Source organism: Lutra lutra, chromosome 12, assembly GCF_902655055.1.
Source record: "Lutra lutra chromosome 12, mLutLut1.2, whole genome shotgun sequence".
In the NCBI taxonomy this organism is placed as follows: Eukaryota; Metazoa; Chordata; class Mammalia; order Carnivora; family Mustelidae; genus Lutra; species Lutra lutra.
Genome location: NC_062289.1, coordinates 7,669,068 through 7,688,255, shown reverse-complemented (window position 1 = coordinate 7,688,255; position 19,188 = coordinate 7,669,068). Strand labels below are relative to the sequence as shown.

Sequence of the window (19,188 nt, the reverse complement as noted above, 5' to 3'; positions counted from 1 at the left end):
TTTAATGTATTGTCTTTGTCCAGTGGTGGTATCAGTATTTTTTAGCTTCAGAAGTAAATTTGGGAGGCTGCTTTTTCTATGTCCTGAAGTAGTTTAGTGAGTTTTGTATTTTGTGTTTTTAGTAATTAGTCCCTTTTTCTCCCCAAAGGAAGAGGGGCGTGGTAGTTCTTTCAGGACTTCCTCAAGTTGTTTGACAACTATTAGTCTCTTTTGAATTCCTGCCTCTTGTAAGGCAAATTTTGGTAATATATATTTTGCCTTAAAATTACCCATTTCATCTAAATTTCAAATTTTTATTGAATTTACATAGTACTCTTACATATTTTGTAATTACTTCATTTCTAATTCATATAAATACAGTTTTCCTTTTTCTTAAAACAGCCAGTTGCTCATCAACTAAGTTTTTTGTCCTTTGACCGAAGAATCAACTCTTATAATGTTTACCACTACTATTTTTTGTTTTCTGATTCATTAGTTTGTGTTTTCATCTTTTGCGGGGGCGGGGGGGTGGTTCTCATTGCTGACTTCTGGAATTGAATGCATACTTTGTTTCTTTTAATTCCTTACTATTTATTTTTATTTATTTATTTTAAAATTCCTTAATGTTTAGTTTTGTAAGCCTTTAAGGCTTAGAAGTTTTCTGGGAGCGCAGTTAATAGGGTCTTGCAGAATCACATAGTTTTTGATCTGTTGCATTTCCATGACTTTAGTTTATAAAGAGTATACCATTTTTCTTCTCTTTGAGATTTCCTCTTTGATTCAAGAGGATGTTTGGTCATTTTTATTTTTCTGTTTTCCTTTTTACGTTTTTATTGTCTTGTCATTTGAGGAGTTTTCTTTTTTTCTTTTCTTTTTTTTTTTTTTTTAAAGAGATGGGAGAGGGACAGGAGGAGTGGCGGAGAGAGAATCCCAAGCAGACTCCTTGCCCAGTGGAGCCCAGTGTGGGGCTCCATCCCCTCCTCCTGAGATTATGACCTAAGCCGAAGCCAAGAGTCCGATCCCTAACTGAGCCATCCAGGTGCCCCAATGAGATATTTCTGATTTTTCAGTTTACTGATATTTCCATTGTGACCTCATATATTGGCACATTTGGTAACTATACCATAAGTTCTTAAAAAGCAGATGCTTTCTTACTTTTTAGAGTACAGAATCCATATATTAAATAAAGTAATTATGTAATTTAAATCTGTAATCTTCATTTTCATTTCTTTTCTTGGGCTGAAAAAGATATTTTAATGTTCCATTTTGTGTGCAAAGATTTTTTTTTTTTTTTAAAGATTGATTATTTTAGAGAGGGAAAGAGCATGTGTGGGAGAGGCTGAGGGAGAGAAAGAATTTCGAGTGGACTCTGCGCTTAGTGTGGAACCTGTCTCGGGCTTAATCTCACGACCTGAGATTATGACCTCAGCCGAAACCAAGAGTTGGACGGTTAACCAACTGTGCCATCCGGGCCTCCTTGTGTGTAAAGATTTTTGGCATTTTTATTTTCTGTGTGGGTTATACCTTATGTAATGTGCCCCTTTGTATTTGTATGACCATTTTCACTATCTTGTTACTGTTACACTAGCTTTCTTGTTGTTCGCATATTCCTTTTTTCATTCTTTTCTGTTAGAGGATTTTTCCTGAAGCAATTAAGATTGGTGTTTGTCAGTTAACTGAAAAACTTCACTTAAGTATGGACTCACGTATTTTTAAACATTTCATTTTTAATTGAAACAAGTAAATATGCACTCTTTCGTAATTTCCATATGTAGGACCAGTGTCTTTCTTTAAATATCCATTGACTAAATTCTATCAGTCTGAATTATGTAAAATCTGTCCTTAAATGATATATTATATGTGATTTCCATTTTGACATTTCTTTTAAGTAGAAGTTAATCATATTTGCAAAGCAATCTTTGTACAAAAGCCTACATTTTTTTTTTAAGTACTGTGTTGTTGGCTTTTAGAATGGTTTTGTTTACACTTAATTCCACAGAAAATTTTTAGCCATCTGCATTTATTTAGTGTTTATGAATCAATTATTTTTGTAGGAAGAACTTAAAAAAAATTACTTGTTTGCATGCTTAAAACATGCGGTGAATTTAAATTCAAAAAAAAGTTTGGATGAACCTCAGTCAAACCCAGGAGGTATTTTATGTAATGGGGATATAACCAGCGACTGATAACATTCCTGATCTCAAGTAGAATACAAGTAAACTTGATTCACTTGATAGAATAGGATAATCGCAGGAATGCTGAAGAAGAGGATAGTCTGATAGTGGCTAGCAGAGATTTTATGGTGTTTTGAAGCTTTCTGAGACCATTGATTTTAGTGTGTTTCGTATATGATGGGATTTTTAAGACCAGACTGAAAATCTTTTTCTAATAGTTGAGTTTATCCCAGTTATATATATCGGTATAACAAACATTGGGACCTAATTCTGTTGCATTTCATGTAATATTGGCTATTGCCTTTATTTTGCTTTTTATCATATGGTCTACTTTCTCTCCTTTCTCCTCCCTTTCTGGAAGGATTTTATTATCTGTTATTTATTTTTCATTTTTTATAAAGTTAATGGCAAGAAATATACTGGCAGAGTCAGGAACAACGAATAGAAACTGAGGAGCTGAAATGGAAGGGCACGAAACAATGGCTTGCTAAGAAACTGGCCACCTTTAGGGCAGAGAGGATAGTGAAACTCCTTGTCTTGCTAACTTATGTGGATGCCTTGCTTATCTTAAATTCTCTCTCTTTGTTCTTTTAAACTGTCTTCACAGATAGTTTAAGCTGGTAGTTCTAAGTATGGTCTGTGGATCCCCTTTGATAATGAGGCTGAAACATTATTTGCCATTCTCTGAGGGTGCAGAAGCAATGGTGGATACAATTGGTGGTGCCCTCGTGGCCAGGGTTGTGGCCCCAGCTGTGATTTGAGCATTCATAGCAGTCTCCTGTTCTTCACCTCTAAGCACTTGCAGTAAAAAGCAGGTCACAGTTACGTTTAAGAATGTTACTGAGGAGGGACTCCTGGGTGGCTCAGTAGGTTGAGTGTCTGCCTTCAGCTCAGGTCATGATCCCGGGGTCCTGGGATCGAGTCCCCCATCAGGCCCCCTGCTCAGTGGGAAGCCTGCTTCTCCCTCTGCCTGCTTTGCCTGCTGCGCCGCCTGCTTGTGTGCTGTCTCTGGTAAATAAATACATCTTAAAAAAAAAAAAAGTCACTGAGGAAGCTGTAAAAATTGTTACGTTTATTAAATCTTGACCCTGAGTACACGTCTTTTCAAAATCCTTGTGATGAAATGCAAGTGTATAGAGCATGGTTTCTCCCACAGACTAATGGAAGAAGGGGTCTCAGGGGAAGCATCTGTGCTGTTGTTGGCGATGCTGCGGTACAGCTCCTCTTTCATGAAATCTGTCAGGAGATACCACTTTTACCTGAAAGAACTGTTGACAGGGGCGCCCGGCTGGCTCAGTCTGTAGTGGTGTGACTCTTGATCTCAGGGTCGTGAGTTCAAGCCCCACATTGGGCAAAGAACTTAACTTAAAAAAACAAAACAAAAACTAAATAAATTAACAAGAGACCTATTGACAAACTACGGTTTTTCAGCTTCAGGTTTTCGGTAAATACAGTTTCATAAATTTACAGACAGTATTGGTGTCAGTGATAAATCCAAGCTTTTAAGCAAAAATCAGAATGGTGGAGAGCTTGTGTCTCCCACTGTTAGTTTACTGCTTCCCAGTGCTTAGACTTTCCTGATGGGATCAGCCAATGGTAATGTTAATAAATGGGATTTTTCGAGATTGCATAATGAAATCACTATGATACTACAAAATAATACATATCTGGATGATTGATTCAAAATGCAAGCTTCGACCATTGGATTTGAATGTAATAAAGAAGTTATCTAAAGGGTTCCAGATTTCCCAGTGCAACTGACTTTTTAAAAAACTATCACTTGTTGATTTTTGGTATAATATCACAGGGAAGAATACCCACGGTTATATGAAAAGATTATTAAAGAAAATATTTCTCCCTTTCCCAGCTATGTATCTGTAGGAGGTTGGATTTTCTAATTATGCTTTAACTGGAACAACATATTGTAGCAGATTGAATGCAGATGGAAACATGAGAGTCCAGCTGTCTTAAGTCAGACAGAAAAACGATTTACAGTAATGTAAAACAGTGCCACTTGTCTCACTGAATTTTTATTGTTTGGGTAAATATATTTTTTCAGGAAAATGTTATTTATGTTAACATGTAATGAGTATATTGTCATTGAAAAATGAATAAATATTTTAAAGTCTCAGTTTTAATTTCTAGCAGGGAAAGTTTTAGTAGATAAAAGCCACATACACGAGCTTTTGGTGGTCTTAAGTAATTTGTAAGAGAATGAAGGAGTCCCCAGACTGGGAAGTTGGGAACTGCTGAGTTAGCAGCGGGCTGGCTGCGTGGCAGCCTGTCACGGGGGGGAGAATGGGAGCTTCGATGTGCCACGATCACATTCCACATCTCTCCTCGTGACACATTACTTAACTTGGTTGGGCAAGTTTTAATCTCTCTGAGACCTGGTTTCCTCCCTCGTAAACCGGCAATAATAAAGCTGTATTACTTGTTGAATGTTAAATAGTTGATGTTGTATTTTAAATGTTTTCATTGGGTGTTTTAATGTCAGGCTTGACTATCTCCTTTGAAAACAGGCTGGGAAATTATTTGAAGAGGTTAGCTTTTGCCCATATGAATAAAGTATTCATGTCTAAAACCTTTTCCTTTGAACCTTTAGACATATTTTCAAGTGTATGTGTAAACTTAAAATTTTACAATTAAAAAGCAATAAAACTAATTCAGAACATTTACTTAGGCATGATGAGGCAGATGGTAATCCTATAAAAAGATGGCATATATTTTTGGAGGTGCAAACAGAAAAACAGATACTCTTAAAACTTCCAGAGTGATCTTTGCCTAGAAAAATGAAAAGAAGAGATAAAAGGCCATATGGCCTAACAGGACTTTTTATAGTATTTTAGTGTCCAGGATTGATTTTTGTTTATTTAATGTTAATGTTGAGTTGCATATGGATTGGTAGTTAGAAAAGGAATAATTATCAAGTAGATAATTACCAAGTACTTTTACTCTGGTTGTCAGTCTTTTTTTGTACAAAAGGGATGCAGTAATGGGAATCAGAGCCATTTGAACCCTAAGTTTAGTGAGGTTAATTTAAACGGGACTGCGTAGCCCCTCAGAATCAGTTACCAGTTCTGCTGCTGGGGCAGCTGTGTACGTCATGTTGCCTCTCACTGTGGACCAGTGTTCTTCATTTCACTGCCGTGTTCACTCAGCACATTTTTTTGAGTGCCTTTTTGGGGCCAGGTGTGTGCTAGGTGTGGAGGATAAAAATGTCAAAAAAAAAATAATTAACATGTTCTTTGCTTTCATATTGAGTATAGATCGTCTGCTGCGGTGAGAGTCATTAATCACTTGTTCATAGAGACAAATCTGAGTACACATCCCAGATGAAAATTCTAGGCCGGAGAGGTATGCAGTATTCTGCGGTCCTGGACTTGGGGGGTTTTCACTTCACCCTCAGGAAGAGCAGAATGTGGTTCCTTGAGGAACTGCTGGAACAGCTGAGACGTGAAGGAATTAGTTGGTGAGGAAGATGAAGGAAACATTTCCAATCAAAGAGGCAGTATGTCAGAAGTTCTGTGTTGAGCGAGAATGTGGTGAGTATGAATGCTTTCAGTGTGACTGGAGCCACGCCGTGTTAAGGAGTTAAGTGACTTTTTCGTAAATAATGGCGAATTATGGCTTGAGGTCAAGGTGGGCAGGGTACCTGATCGCCATGCCGGATGAGGTTTGCATGTCTGACATCGGCTTACTCATAGTGACGGAGTGTCTCCTGCGCCCTTGGTATGGTCCCAGACTCTTGGGGGGCAGCAGTGGGTAACGCGGAGTTGAAATCCCCGCTTTTGTGAAGCTTACATTCTCCAGCGTCTGGAGGGGGAGAAAGCACAATAAACGAGGAGTGTCTGTATGCTGGGGAAAAGTACCGCGACGCAGTGCGAGGGGCTGTACTGCAGTTCACCTGCCTGGTCGGGCCAGGTCTCACGGAGAAGGTGACAGCAGAGCAAAGACTTGGGGGGAGTAAGGGGTTCGCAGGGTGGTGGTCGCAGCCATTGCCCCAAACGGCCGCGTGTTGGTGGTGATCTCAGAGTGGCAGGTGGGGGAGAGAGCAAGTGTGAGAATGGGAGAGGCACATTATGGCAGGCTTACGGCCGTCAAGACTTGTGCTTTTTCGTGAGGCAAATGGAAAGCATTTGGGGTGTTACTCTTCTTGTAGTTTGTCCATTGAATTCCAGAAAAAGCAGAGTGTCTGTGGGCAGGTTGGCATATATATCGCCTCCATACTAGCTGCTCCGGTCCTCCACCGTACTCTTTCCTGTTCAGGCCTACTTTTCCAATCAGGTCTGGAGCTTTCTTCGGCTTCTATACCTACTTTTCAAAACTTACCTAATTATGGATCTCTAAAGTGTAGGCTTACAGCATGTGGCATGTCCTCCTGATATTTTCCACCCAGCCCCGAGATGAGTCTGTATGTATTTCTACTGTATCATCTGTGTCTGCACACCTTCACGCACACACGGACGCATGTTTCTCGCATGATGACTAGTGTATTCATAACTGCGGACCCAGAAGGGTTTGCAGCTCTGAGTGTTTCCTGTCAGAGATCATGTTTCAAGTGATTAGCAATTTTTAATGAAGTTGAATGTTAATGTCACTAAAATTACATCACAAAGTGAGGCATTATCAAGAATGGCTTGTAAATGGAAATTAGATATTAATAAAACCTTTGTATGCAGTTGACTCATGTTTGACTCTCTCCAGTGTTCATATGTTGAACCTGAAATTCTCTCAGCCCAACTATTGATGAGAAATGGGAGCGTGTGGTCTACCAGGGGAGGACCTGTAGTTCTCCTAGAGCTACGCAAGTAGTCCCAACTGATTGTTTTAGCATCTGCATTTTGTGAAGAAAGTGTTCATCCATTATTTGGGTAAGGTAATGGGAGACCCTGGGTTTCGTTTTTGATTTTGTTTTTGCCATCCCAAGTTACAGTCCTAGTGGGTTTGTATATACATGTATTTTGAGGAGGATGACATGTGGGCTCACAACTGGGAAATGCATACTTAAACTAGAACATGTTGATACTTGAAACCTTCTTTTTTAAAGATTTATTTATTTTTAGCGTGGTCGCACGTGCACACAGTGGGGGAAGGAGCAAAGAGAGAGGGAAAGAGAGAATCTCAAGCAGACTTTCCGCTGACCACGGAGCCCCACCTGGCACTCAGTCTTAACAACCCTGAGATCATGACTTGAGCCAAAATCGAGTGTGAGGCCCTTATCCGACTGAGCTACCCAGGCGCCCCGGAAACCTTTTCATTCCTCTGAACACACTTAGAGTCAGACCCAAATACCTTGATGTGCCATCTTATGCCCCACTCCACACCATACACTTGAGGCGCCCCTAGATTCTGTTTGCATCTGCAGTTCCTACTTCAGCCCAGAGCTTGCCCCTCCCTCAGTCTGGAAAGTTGTTCTCTCTGCCTCAACCTTCCTTTACGTGACTGGCATAGGCGTAAATATTGGCTTGTTAGAGAGGCCTTGGAGGGGTCTTCAGTGTTTTTGGAACCTAGAGTAGGAACCCCTGGTATTCTCTGATGGCTTCCTTTCCTTCATGGTATCTCTCACAGTTACTAATTGTCACGTCTCCCTTGGTTTACTTGTTTCCTGTCTGTGCTGCCCAGACAGCCTCTCCCCATATAGCGGCCACCGTGATGGACTGGGCTCTGTGGCTATCAGAGGCTGTTCCTTCTACTGAAGACAGACTTTTTGTGGGTCAAGACTCCTCTGAGGATCTGATGATAGTGATGAAAAGAACAAGGACAGAATGTTTAGTCCAAGTTCAGGGGCATCTCAGAGCCACTAAGACCTGCTTGTGGCTTTTACCCACATCTCTACATGGGGCAGTCAGGGAGCAGCTGGGAAGCAAAGTTAAGAGTCACCATATACTCTCGCCATCTCTTTGTTTACAGTCTAGTCTGACTGACAGCTTTTAATTGTTGGTCATGTTCAAAGTTTACTGCTTGAGGATACTGTATCACACTGTCTCAGGCCAACCTTTTCCTATCATTTCTTTGACCTCTCTTGGAGCTCACAGATGTCCTCTCTTAGTTTTGTATCAGTTGAACTTCTCTTAGATCTGTATAGTATCTTACACATGGCAGGTGGGGGGAAGGACCATAGAGAGCTTTATGAATAACAGCGTACGACAAAAAGGAAGTCCAAAGTGCCTACTGGAAGATTCAGTTACTTCGTACAACTTTTATTTCCTCATGATAGCATAATTCAGTGTATTGATATTGCCACGGATGCTCAATTTTCAAAAACAAATTTTTTATTTTTTAGATGTACTTCTGTAACTGGGTGGAAGTAAGTAACAGGGGGGGTGGCATTTAGTATTTTTACTTCTTTCTCTTAACTAGTATATTTGGTAGCATTTCTTCAGTAGCCTTTACATGATGGAACACAGAACACATGCCATGTGGAAGTATGGGACTGGATTCTGTGTGGTGGATCTTGTCATGATCGGCAGATATTTTCCGTGTGGCCTTTTTAGATAGAATTGCCAGTCCTGCATCATTTGTAATAATGACTTTTGATTTTGTAGATCAGTTGCTCCATTTTGATAAGAGGAGATTTAGCCAGTTTTGTACACTATGATTTCCCTATCCCATCGTTCCTTTCATTTACTTAATAGTGAAGGAATATTTATTTGGTATCAAAGATTTTAAACAAATTATAATAAATATGTAGTGGTAGTTCCTGGTTAGGAATAGAAAAATGAATGAGACATGGCCTCTTTCTTCAAGCACTACCATCTGGGGAGTAAGATAGGAATAGAATGCAAGCAGTTCTAGGTCACTGTGTGACATACTATTAAATAAATGCAGGTTGTGTTTGGAGAAGGGAGAGAGAACTCCCTTCTGGAGGGTGATCAGAGCAGATTTCAGGAAGAGGAATATTTTTTTAAGGAATTCTCTGAAAGGTGGACTAGGAAAAATAAAGAGAACTTTTGCCAGGAGGAGGGAATAGCATAACCAGGCACAGAAACAGGAGAACAAATACCTTTGTTATTAAGATAGAAACTGAGCTAACACTTTATACTACTCCTAGAAAATGAACTGGGCTTGAGCCTGTGGGTCAGATTTTAGGTTGATGTACATGTTTGGGTTTGAGAGATGTTGAAGTGACAGTCCAGACAGAACATATATAAGCCATTCTGGTTGTTGATCTGTTGACCTACCTAGTTTGTGGAGAATTTGCTGATTTTCAAGAATTAATGCAAACATGGGATGCCTGGGTGGCTGAGAGGGTTAAAGAATTAATGCAAACAGTACTTTCTTTGCAACATCCCTGTTACTGGGGTTGAACATGTTTGTTTTGTCTCATGTTTGCATCCTTTAGTTTTATGTTTTATAGCTATTGGTAATTAAGTTTTCTTAATCTCTGTGTGACTTGATGCCCAGTTCTTTTATGAACAAAATTGGATTCATTGTGCTAGTGAGCCAGAAAATTATCACGAACACAGGAGGTTTTATTAGTCTTCAGGTCACCATTTCAGCCTGTTAAGACAATTAAATGCAATTTCTACTGCTATGAAGAATTGTACTTTAAAGTTCTCTATGGGGGTGGGGGGGGGCGCCTGGGTGGCTCAGTGGGTTAATCCTCTGCCTTTGGCTCAGGTCATGATCCCAGGGTCCTGGGATCGAGCCCCACATCGGGCTCCCTGCTCAGCAGGGAATCTGCTTCCCCCTCTCTCTCTGCCTGCCTCTCTATCTGCTTGTGACCTCTCTCTCTCTCTCTCTCTCTCTGTGTCAAATAAATTTAAAAAAAAAAAATCTTAAAGAAAAAAGTTCTCTCTGAAGATGCCTGAGTGGCTTATTCGTTAGGCATCTGCCTCCAGCTCAGGTTGTGATCCCAGGGTCCTGGGATCAAGCCCCCCCATCGGGCTCCCTGCTCAGTGGGGAGCCTGCCTCTCCCTCTGCCTCTGCTTGCTGCTCCTGTTCATGCTCGCTCTCTATCAAGTAGATAAAATCTTTTAAAAAAAAAAGTTCTCTCTGATTAAGAGAAGTTAGTGGATGCTTTGGTATACTTACGTTGTTTTTCTTAGCTTCACAAAAGAATTTGACAGGTGACATCTCAGTCCCTTTGTGGTATCTTTCGAACAAGTTTTATTATTTTTTTAAAGCTTTTATTTTTTAAAGTAATCTCTACCCCCAACATGGGGCTCAAACTGATGTGAGACCCCAAGATCAAGAGTCACATGCTATTCCCACTGAGCCAGCCAGGTGCCCGATTTTATTCTTTATCCTTTTTTGTGCCTTAAGACATTTTATTCCTATTTTTAGTATATGTGCTGCCAAAGCGAGCACTTAGACATTTTATTCCTATCTCAAAGTCTTAAAGATATTTTGTATTTTGTTCCAACTAAAATGAGATTTTCACTGTTAGATCTTTAATCTGCTCATAATTTATTTCCACTGCTGGTGTGAGGTATGGAATCCAGTTTTCTCGTTTTTCCAGACGTATAACCAGTTGTCTTCGTGCTGAGGACTGAATTGTGTCCTTTGCCATCGGTTTGCCTTCTGTCATGTGCCCTGTTTCCATGTATGCATGGACCTGCTTCTGTGTGTGATAGTGTTTATTTGCAAAGATTTCTCCAGATATTTCCATGGCACATTCACATGTAGTATTACATTACTTTATGTTACTCTGGAGTGGTATTTAGTTGGAGCAGAATGTATGACTGACTTTCAGGCATTTTTAAAACTTCATACTGTCATGAAGGATGTGCACATGCAGCGTACAGATTTTCATGGAGCTACATACACTTGCCTTCCTAAAGTATTTCTGTAGCAAGGCAAGTTGATATGATAATTACTATGGAAACTCTAAGTGTGGTAGGTTTTGTGACATCATTGGTTGATGACCCCCGGAGCGGTTGCATAGTTGGGGGTGCAGGGTGTCACGGTCCTGGCCCAGGACTTGCTCATCCACAAGCCCATGAGATTGGGCTCATCTGATGCAAATACACAATATTGATTTTTACCAGAAAGCCACTTTGTACATTTTTACTTACTATTTATTATTTCTATGATACACAGGATATCGGCTCCTTTCTGTTGTTCTTTTTTCTTGTTGACCTTTTAAAATTTCAACATAATTTACACGTATTGTGTAAGAGAAGAGCTTACTTAACTTGTGTTTCATATCCGCTTCTTTCTAGTGGTTGTAATTCATCTTTATCGTATAGCAACACAATCTCTAAATTCTGCTGTGTGGCGGTGTTATACTTAGAGATGTACCTATCACAACCACAGTTGGATTATTATTATTATCAGAAAAGATTACATGTTGGAATTTGTCTTTGGCTACAAAACCTCTGTGGTCTACTCAGAAGGAGTGACTTGCCAACTAAAGTATATTGTTACACTCTCCATTTCATGTTTATGAGTGGTCATATTTTTGTTAAACAAATTAAAATTGTTAATAACTTAAATATTACATGTTTATGCTTGGTGGAAGATAATGATACTTGGATAGTGAGTTCATCTAATAGACAACTTAGTATGTTTAAAAGTAACTGGCCCTCCAAGTACATATATGCATTTTAATTTTACAAATTTCTCGAAAACATAGTACATGACAGTAAGACTTTTTAAAATTGCTTTTTCCTTTATGGAGATGATATTGCTGATCCCCTGATAGATTGTCTGATATGAGTGGCTTTTATTAAAAATGATTTCATTCAGATTCTATGCACACAGTAACCAAATCCTATCTGTAAACGTTTGTAAGATGTCTCTCCTCTTAGTTCCCTTTGTGTTATCATCAGTATATTATTAATAGGTTTGTCTTAAAAATTGTCCATTCATACATACATTCATACATCTCTCTGTGCTACTAGATTATGAGGCCATAAACGATTTAATAATCTGTGTATGACCATACAGTGCTGGGTGTGTAGCAGGGACTTAGCAAATGCATAGTGAATTTGTGAATGTCATCAAGCTTAGAGCTTTTTTTCTTTTGCCCAGAAACAGAGTGGTGCTAAACTGATGGGTGGGGAGAATCTTGCTCTTAGTTTTATTAGCATTTTGCTCAAGTCAAGCTAATCATCTTATTTTAGGATATTATACTTTGATGGTTGCAGAAACTGCAGAGCTTGGACAGAGAGGAAATAAAACATGTGTAGCTTAAAACAGAATGTCTTTGCAAGGCAGGTACTACTGTTACCAGTATCACTTCTGGGGCCCCAAATTTTCCCTATAAAATGATATTCAGAAGGTCTTTACAGAGTTAAAATCCTGTCTTTTCTATGATGGAATGTTTTATACGATAGTTTAGAAAACATATTTTTGGATACAAAAGTAAAAATTTGCCGGGCCGGGGGGGGGGGGGGGGGAGGAGGAGGAGGAGAAGAGGAGGAAGAAATAATCATTCTGGAAATATGCTTCATAATCTTCTTCGAAAGAGACCGACACTTAGACCTGCGTGGCTTCCGCTGGGTGTGCCCCAAAGTGAGCGGGGCTCAGGCTGTGCTGGGCGCCAGGAAGCTGAGGTGCAGGAGCCTTCTTGGGGAACTCGCAGGCATGCGGGGACATCTCCAGACTTTCTGCAGGTTCTCGCGGATGATAGGATTCTTTTTATGTGTCCCTACAGATGATTAACTATTTGAAAGTGTGTATAAACTATTGAGGAATCAGCCAGGCTTGTTACTCTGCCAGTTGGACCTGGTGTCATCGTCACTGAGCCTGTGCTGCTGGGGACGCAGGGGACAGCAGCCGAGCGTCGCTCCGGCAGAGCGTTGTTAGGAAAGGCGGGAACCTGGACTCTTTCTCAAAGGCGAGGTGCGGAAAGGAGAGAGGAAGAGTAGGGTTTGTCCTTGAGGCATCCCGCGGTGTTTGTCAGACGCGGACCGGCCGAGGACCGCGGGCTCTTCCGGGGGCGAGGGGCCGAGACGGCGGGGGGGGGGGGGGGGGGGGGGGGGGCGCCCCGCGCAGACGGCGCCGACCTTGCTGCCGCCACACGCGCGGCGGCCTCCAGAAGCTGAAGGCTTGAAACAGTAAAATAAAACGTTTGTGGAAATATTCCGTGATGAGACTTTTTTTTTAAATTTTACGTTTTATTCTTCTAGAGGACGGCTCCGGAGGGTCTGCGAGGCCGGACGAGTCCGTAGATGCGGCATCGCGGCCTCCCCGGATGTGTGCGGAGAGCTTTGCGGAGAGCCGGTGAGCCTCGTGCGGGAGCGTCGCCATGAAGAAGATCAGCCTCAAGACCTTCCGGAAGTCGTTCAACCTGAGCAAGAGTAAGGAGGACACGGATTTCATGGTGGTGCCGCAGCCGGCGCTCGCCGGCGACTTCGGGAAGGACGAGCCCTTGTTCGGCGGCTGCTACGGGAAGGAGCTGGCGGGCTGCGACCTGAGCGGCGACGACGAGAAGGGCGGGAAGGGCCGCTCCAAGAGCGAGAGCCTCATGGGTACGTTGAAACGGCGGCTGTCGGCGAAGCAGAAGCAGAAGGGCAAGGGCGGCGCGGCGTCCGGCGGCTCGGCCGATGAGGACACCTTCTCCTCCTCGTCGGCGCCGCTGGTCTTCAAGGACGTGCGCGCGCAGCGGCCCATCCGCTCCACGTCGCTCCGCAGCCACCACTACAGCCCCACGCCGTGGCCCCTGCGGCCCACCACCTCGGAGGAGACGTGCATCAAGATGGAGGTGAGGGTCAAGGCCTTGGTTCACACGTCCAGTCCGAGCCCGGCCCTGAACGGCGTGCGGAAGGATTTTCACGACCTGCAGTCGGACACCGTGTGCCCGGAGCAGAGCAGCTCCCTCAAGGGTTCCGAGTCCCAGCACGGGGACCTGCACCTGCACCTCGAGGAACACGTGCCTGTCGTCATCGGACTTGTGCCTCAGGACTACATTCAGTACACCGTGCCTTTAGACGAGGGGATGTACCCGCTGGAGGGGCCGCGCGGCTACTGTCTGGACACCTCTTCGCCCATGGAGGTCTCCGCGGTGCCTCCGCAGGTGGGAGGCGGCTCCTTCGCCCAAGACGAGAATCAGGTAGACCAGGACCTCGTGGTGGCCCCGGAGATCTTCGTGGACCAGGCGGTGAACGGCCTGTTGATCGGCACCACCGGAGTCATGCTGCAGAGCCCCCGAGCCGCTCACGACGACGCCCCCCCACTCTCACCGTTGCTACCTCCGATGCAGACCAATCCAGTCCAAAGGAACTTCGGTGCGCTCGCCGGCGCCGACGCCCACGTGGCCGAAAGCGTGCGCTGCCATTTGAATTTTGACCCGAACTCTGCCCCTGGGGTGGCGAGAGTGTATGACTCGGTGCAGAGCAGCGGTCCCATGGTTGTGACGAGCCTTACAGAGGAGCTGAAAAAACTGGCGAAACAAGGGTGGTACTGGGGACCCATCACGCGCTGGGAGGCAGAAGGGAAGCTGGCGAATGTGCCAGATGGCTCTTTCCTTGTTCGGGACAGTTCTGACGACCGTTACCTTTTGAGCTTGAGCTTCCGCTCCCATGGCAAAACGCTTCACACGAGAATCGAACACTCCAATGGTAGGTTTAGCTTTTATGAACAGCCGGACGTAGAAGGACATACGTCCATCGTCGATCTAATTGAGCATTCCATCAGGGACTCTGAAAACGGAGCTTTTTGTTATTCACGGTCTCGGTTGCCTGGATCTGCAACTTACCCGGTCAGGCTGACCAATCCCGTGTCGCGGTTCATGCAGGTGCGTTCTTTGCAGTACCTGTGTCGTTTTGTTATACGGCAGTATACTAGGATAGACTTGATTCAGAAACTGCCTTTGCCAAACAAAATGAAGGATTACTTACAGGAGAAGCACTACTGAAAGATGACGAGAACCCTGCATCTTGCACTTTGGGAATAAGAAAAAGAGATTGACATACAGTTTACAAACTTACATTGCTATCAAAATCTTCTGCTGCCATACTATTTCAGTTTTATGTGTAAAAGTGATCAATTTGTTCAGGGGTGGGGAAGTGTCAGCAAGGTGTCTTGGGTTTATTTTGGTTCTTTAAAAAGGGAAGTCTTGCGGTTTTGGAAGTGTGAATTATCTTTCATAAATGTGCAGAATAATCACAATGTGAATGATCAGATTCTCCTTAACCACCCCCCCCCAGTCCTTTGCTGCTATCCACTGTGATTTTTATGCATTAAAAGCACATTTCATGTGTATTCAACCCTAAGTAAAGTTGAATGAAACTTACAGAATGAATATTGTTATGTCTCTTTAAATGGCCCGTTTTCAAAGATCGTGTTGAATAAACATACCCATATGAAAAAACGCAGAATTTACACATACACTGAAAATGATTTTTAATCTCGTACTTCAGAAGGATTTATTTAGAACTATGATTTGACATAATCTTGGGTATTGGAATGCAGATCTGCAACATAACTTCTACAACACTTATTTCCAAATTGTTTTTGAGGTTGTGCTGTTTTTTGGTTGTGAAAAGTTGAATTTTTCTGTTGCCTTCATTTTCATCTTGTGGTTTGTCTATTTTAATAAATGGCCTTACATGAAAAAAAAAATCATAAAGAAGTGTATACCACCAATTTAGAAATTGTTGCCTTTTCTGTCATTAAGCTCTGGTACAAATTGGAATAACATAAGAAGACCTATGGGACTAGAACTATTATTGAAGAGCTACTAGATGATCATAGTTTCCTGTGATAGTAATTTTGTTGTGTTAATTATACTTTCCTTTGGTAAAGTGTTTTATCTGTGATTTCTTTAGCTTAGCCAACATTTTCTTTGGGTGAACTTGATGTAGAACAGACCTTCGTAAAGGACTAGATTCTCTTGCGACATTTAAGTTTATATAAAGTTTTAAATTGATTTGAGTAGAAAACCTTGTTTTAGATTTGGGTTTATATTCTTCTTTTATGTAGTCACTGTTAAGATGTGCTAGATTTGACCCTTCCTTCTCTCCACCAAACAAAACCAAAAAACCTGATGACTTTAGTTGAAAAATTGTGGAACTTGTGGAGCCTCCTGTAAGAAGAATATTAAAACCATATCAGGTATATGGAAATCTTGTTGCCCATCGTATATACTGCAATTTAAAAATCGGTTTTTTGTTTTGTCTTGTTTTAAATTTAGCTAAGTCTTAAGTAAATTGGCAGCCAGCATTAGTTGTTTTATCTCTGATTCAGTCGCTTGGGTTGGGGCACAGAAAGGAGTGTGTTATCCCCAGTACTTTGGTTATTTTGAAATTCAGTGTTTATTCGCTTCAGTGAGTGTTTTGGAAGCACCCCATCTAGAAAATGTTTCCACCTCCGATGAAACATATAATTTAAGACATTTCTTCCTTTGCCACTCAGTTTTCCTATCTCTTACCCCTCAATTAAAAGTAAGAGTAAAGGTCTTAGGTCACCCTTAATGGCTTTGTCATTCAGACACGCCAGTGTCCCTATTTTTTGTTGCTGTTGTTGTTTCTGTTTTTTAGGGTCAGAACTGAGAAATACCAAGAAAAGGCACAATAATACCGTGTTACGGTATTTTGACTTAAAGGGGGAAAGGTACTGAATTTTGGTGGAATGTTGATTGTACCTTGTCGCAAAGACTCCTCTTTCATTTTCTGATACGTTTTCACCTAATAAGATGGAATATGGAGTATACTGTAATAATATAATTTAAGTGTTCACTATAAGCTATTTGGATTAAGAACTATAACAGAGTTGTAAACTTATCAAATTAATGCAAGACATTTAAACTATTTTTTTGCAAAACTATTTATTTTTAAACAATTTAAAATATATCTAGGGTGAGTTAAAAGTCCCTGTGCATCTATATTAGATGGCAGGTATTGTCACAGAGTCACTGTGTATTAATAATAAATGTTGAAATGGCTTCTCCGTGTTTCTAGAAGCATTTACATGTACTCTTTGTGAGATCATGGTGCACAGAGGTCTTTGGACTGCCCTGAACCCTGTCTTGTCATGTGGGCAAAGCCTGCCCCCCATGTTTTCCTCATGATACCACGTGTTCAAGATCTAGCTATTTAGTTTCAAGTTAAGATTAGTTTGATTTTCATCTAGATGTTTTTAAAATTGTATTTTGTGTTTTATGGAGGGCAAGTCTTGATGCTGTTCTAATTCAGAAAGCCAGTTTTTTATGTGCTTTTGTGTAGTCGTAATATAAAATACTTCAAGGTGAAATTCCCTATTCTAATCCAGTTTGAAATTGCTACGGTCTGATAGTGTACTGATAAAAATAAAAGTATTTGCCAAGAAATTATTTACCAACAAAGGAGTTTTGGAATATTTTCTGCTTTTGTGTAGAGAGAACCATTTGGCGTAGGCAGCACAACATAATGTGACAGACTGGCTTTATAGGATCCTAAAATAAAATAGTCTTTAAAAATGGAAAGGGGAAAAGAGAGAAGTCCCTGTCCTGTAGTTTGGCTTAGATACCATTTGGGTAAATTTCTGGATTCTACTGAATGGCAGTTTAGATGGCGTGGGAAAAACCTATAAGTGGTTTTCAAAATATGTGCTTCTAAAAAATACGAGCTCAAGGCAAGAAAGAGAAAACAGGAAAGCTGTATCCTTTTGCCATAGTAAATGGATCAGAGTCGTTTTTTTTTAATCGAACATTTCGTCACAAAACACGATGGAGGCCAGAAGCTAATTCTAGGCTTACTAGGACACTATTAGGCATTTTTATAAATAATAAGAAAGCATAGAAAGTACTTGAAAAATATCTCACTCTTTCTCTTTCTAAGGAAAACTGTTCTCTTTCTACTTGGTGCAGTAATCTGAAAATCTAGAAGGTCAAAAACATATCACAGGAAATGATCATAGAACTAAGAATAGTTTTTAAGGAAACCGGCTACAAGGGTAACCATCTTGCTGTTGAAGAAAATCGTGTGCCAAAAGACAAAAATCATTGGCATATAGGAAATAAACACAAAGTATACATTATAATTTCTGAGCCAGTATTAATGAAACAGGATAAAAATTACTAAAATCTTAAATAGGTTATACGCAGTGCCCCTGCTAGTGCTACAAATCTAAATATCTTAACAATGCTTTCAGAAATGCCAGTTTTAATCATTGTACATTTCACATTATATATGAGAGATAATTTGTTTCATGAATGATTCAGAAGAATATATATTAAATCCTAATGGCTTGTCATCGAATGTGAAGTCAATTTGAAAATGAAATCACACTACCAGCAATAGACAGTTTTGTTGAAAACTCTAATAAGGAGCAGTTACCAGCTCCATAAATAACTTTAAAGTTCCAAAATAAAGTATTGGTACGTTAGTAATCACAAATTTGGTTCCTTTTGCTACTTTTAAAAATCCTATTAAGGGTTTTTTTAAATAAACATTCTTTTTATTGATCAGTCATAATATGGTGAATGTGTAGTTGCTGTTTCTGAAAAGTGATCTAAACTCTACATCCAGAGATGATGAAAAATTCTTATAGAATTTTGTAATAAGTATACATGTTGGATTAAAGAAATTTTATAGTCGTCGGAGTGCCATGAAATTAATACTTGCAATCCAGATTGCTGTAGTTTACACTTTTTCTGTATGTTTCAAATCAGGTGTGTACCATTTGTACTGAGAACACCACAGAATGAATTATCCAAAGTCCATTGATTTTAATATGTGTTTTGGTTTGTAAACAAATTATAGTAATTTCTTGCACATTTTTGGAAATTAATTGTATAAGAATTTATGTATCTGCTTCTAGATACAGTGTGTAAATAAAAATTTCGTTCACAAGATCTGCCTTGTAGTCTACTTAATAACCTGGATACAGAGTCTGAAGTTTAATTAAATCAGCTTAACTAGTTAGTTTCTGGATGCCCCATAAGCTGGGCAGAGACTGGAGGGTAGGGACCAGCAAAATTAGTAAAAAAAAAATTAGGAAAAAGTGAAATAGCTTGCTTGTGGGAGACATGAAATGAATTAGTAATCAGCTAATGTTAATTACTGTCCTGAAAGCCTTCAACATAGAGCTGGGAGTAAGCAGGCAGAACATCTGTGAGACCAAGACTACTTAAAATGAGTGCAGTAATAAAACTTCACTGGAAGAA

General features: G+C 40.7%; 1 protein-coding gene across 5 annotated transcripts in view; it reads left to right on the top strand.

Moving 5' to 3' along the window:
• SOCS6 (suppressor of cytokine signaling 6) overlaps positions 1–18,876 on the top strand; it is a 38,626-nt gene extending 19,750 nt beyond the window's left edge. For 4 of the 5 annotated variants that reach the window (XM_047698165.1, XM_047698169.1, XM_047698166.1 and 1 more), the window contains one exon: positions 13,232–18,876. In XM_047698165.1, coding sequence (XP_047554121.1) covers positions 13,351–14,958 — 1,608 coding nt within the window. In that variant the 5' untranslated portion in view covers positions 13,232–13,350 and the 3' untranslated portion in view covers positions 14,959–18,876. Of the gene's footprint in view, positions 1–12,756; positions 12,945–13,231 lie in introns of all 5 variants that reach the window. The other variant, XM_047698168.1, reaches the window with a different exon arrangement.
• Positions 18,877–19,188: the final 312 nt, after the last annotated feature.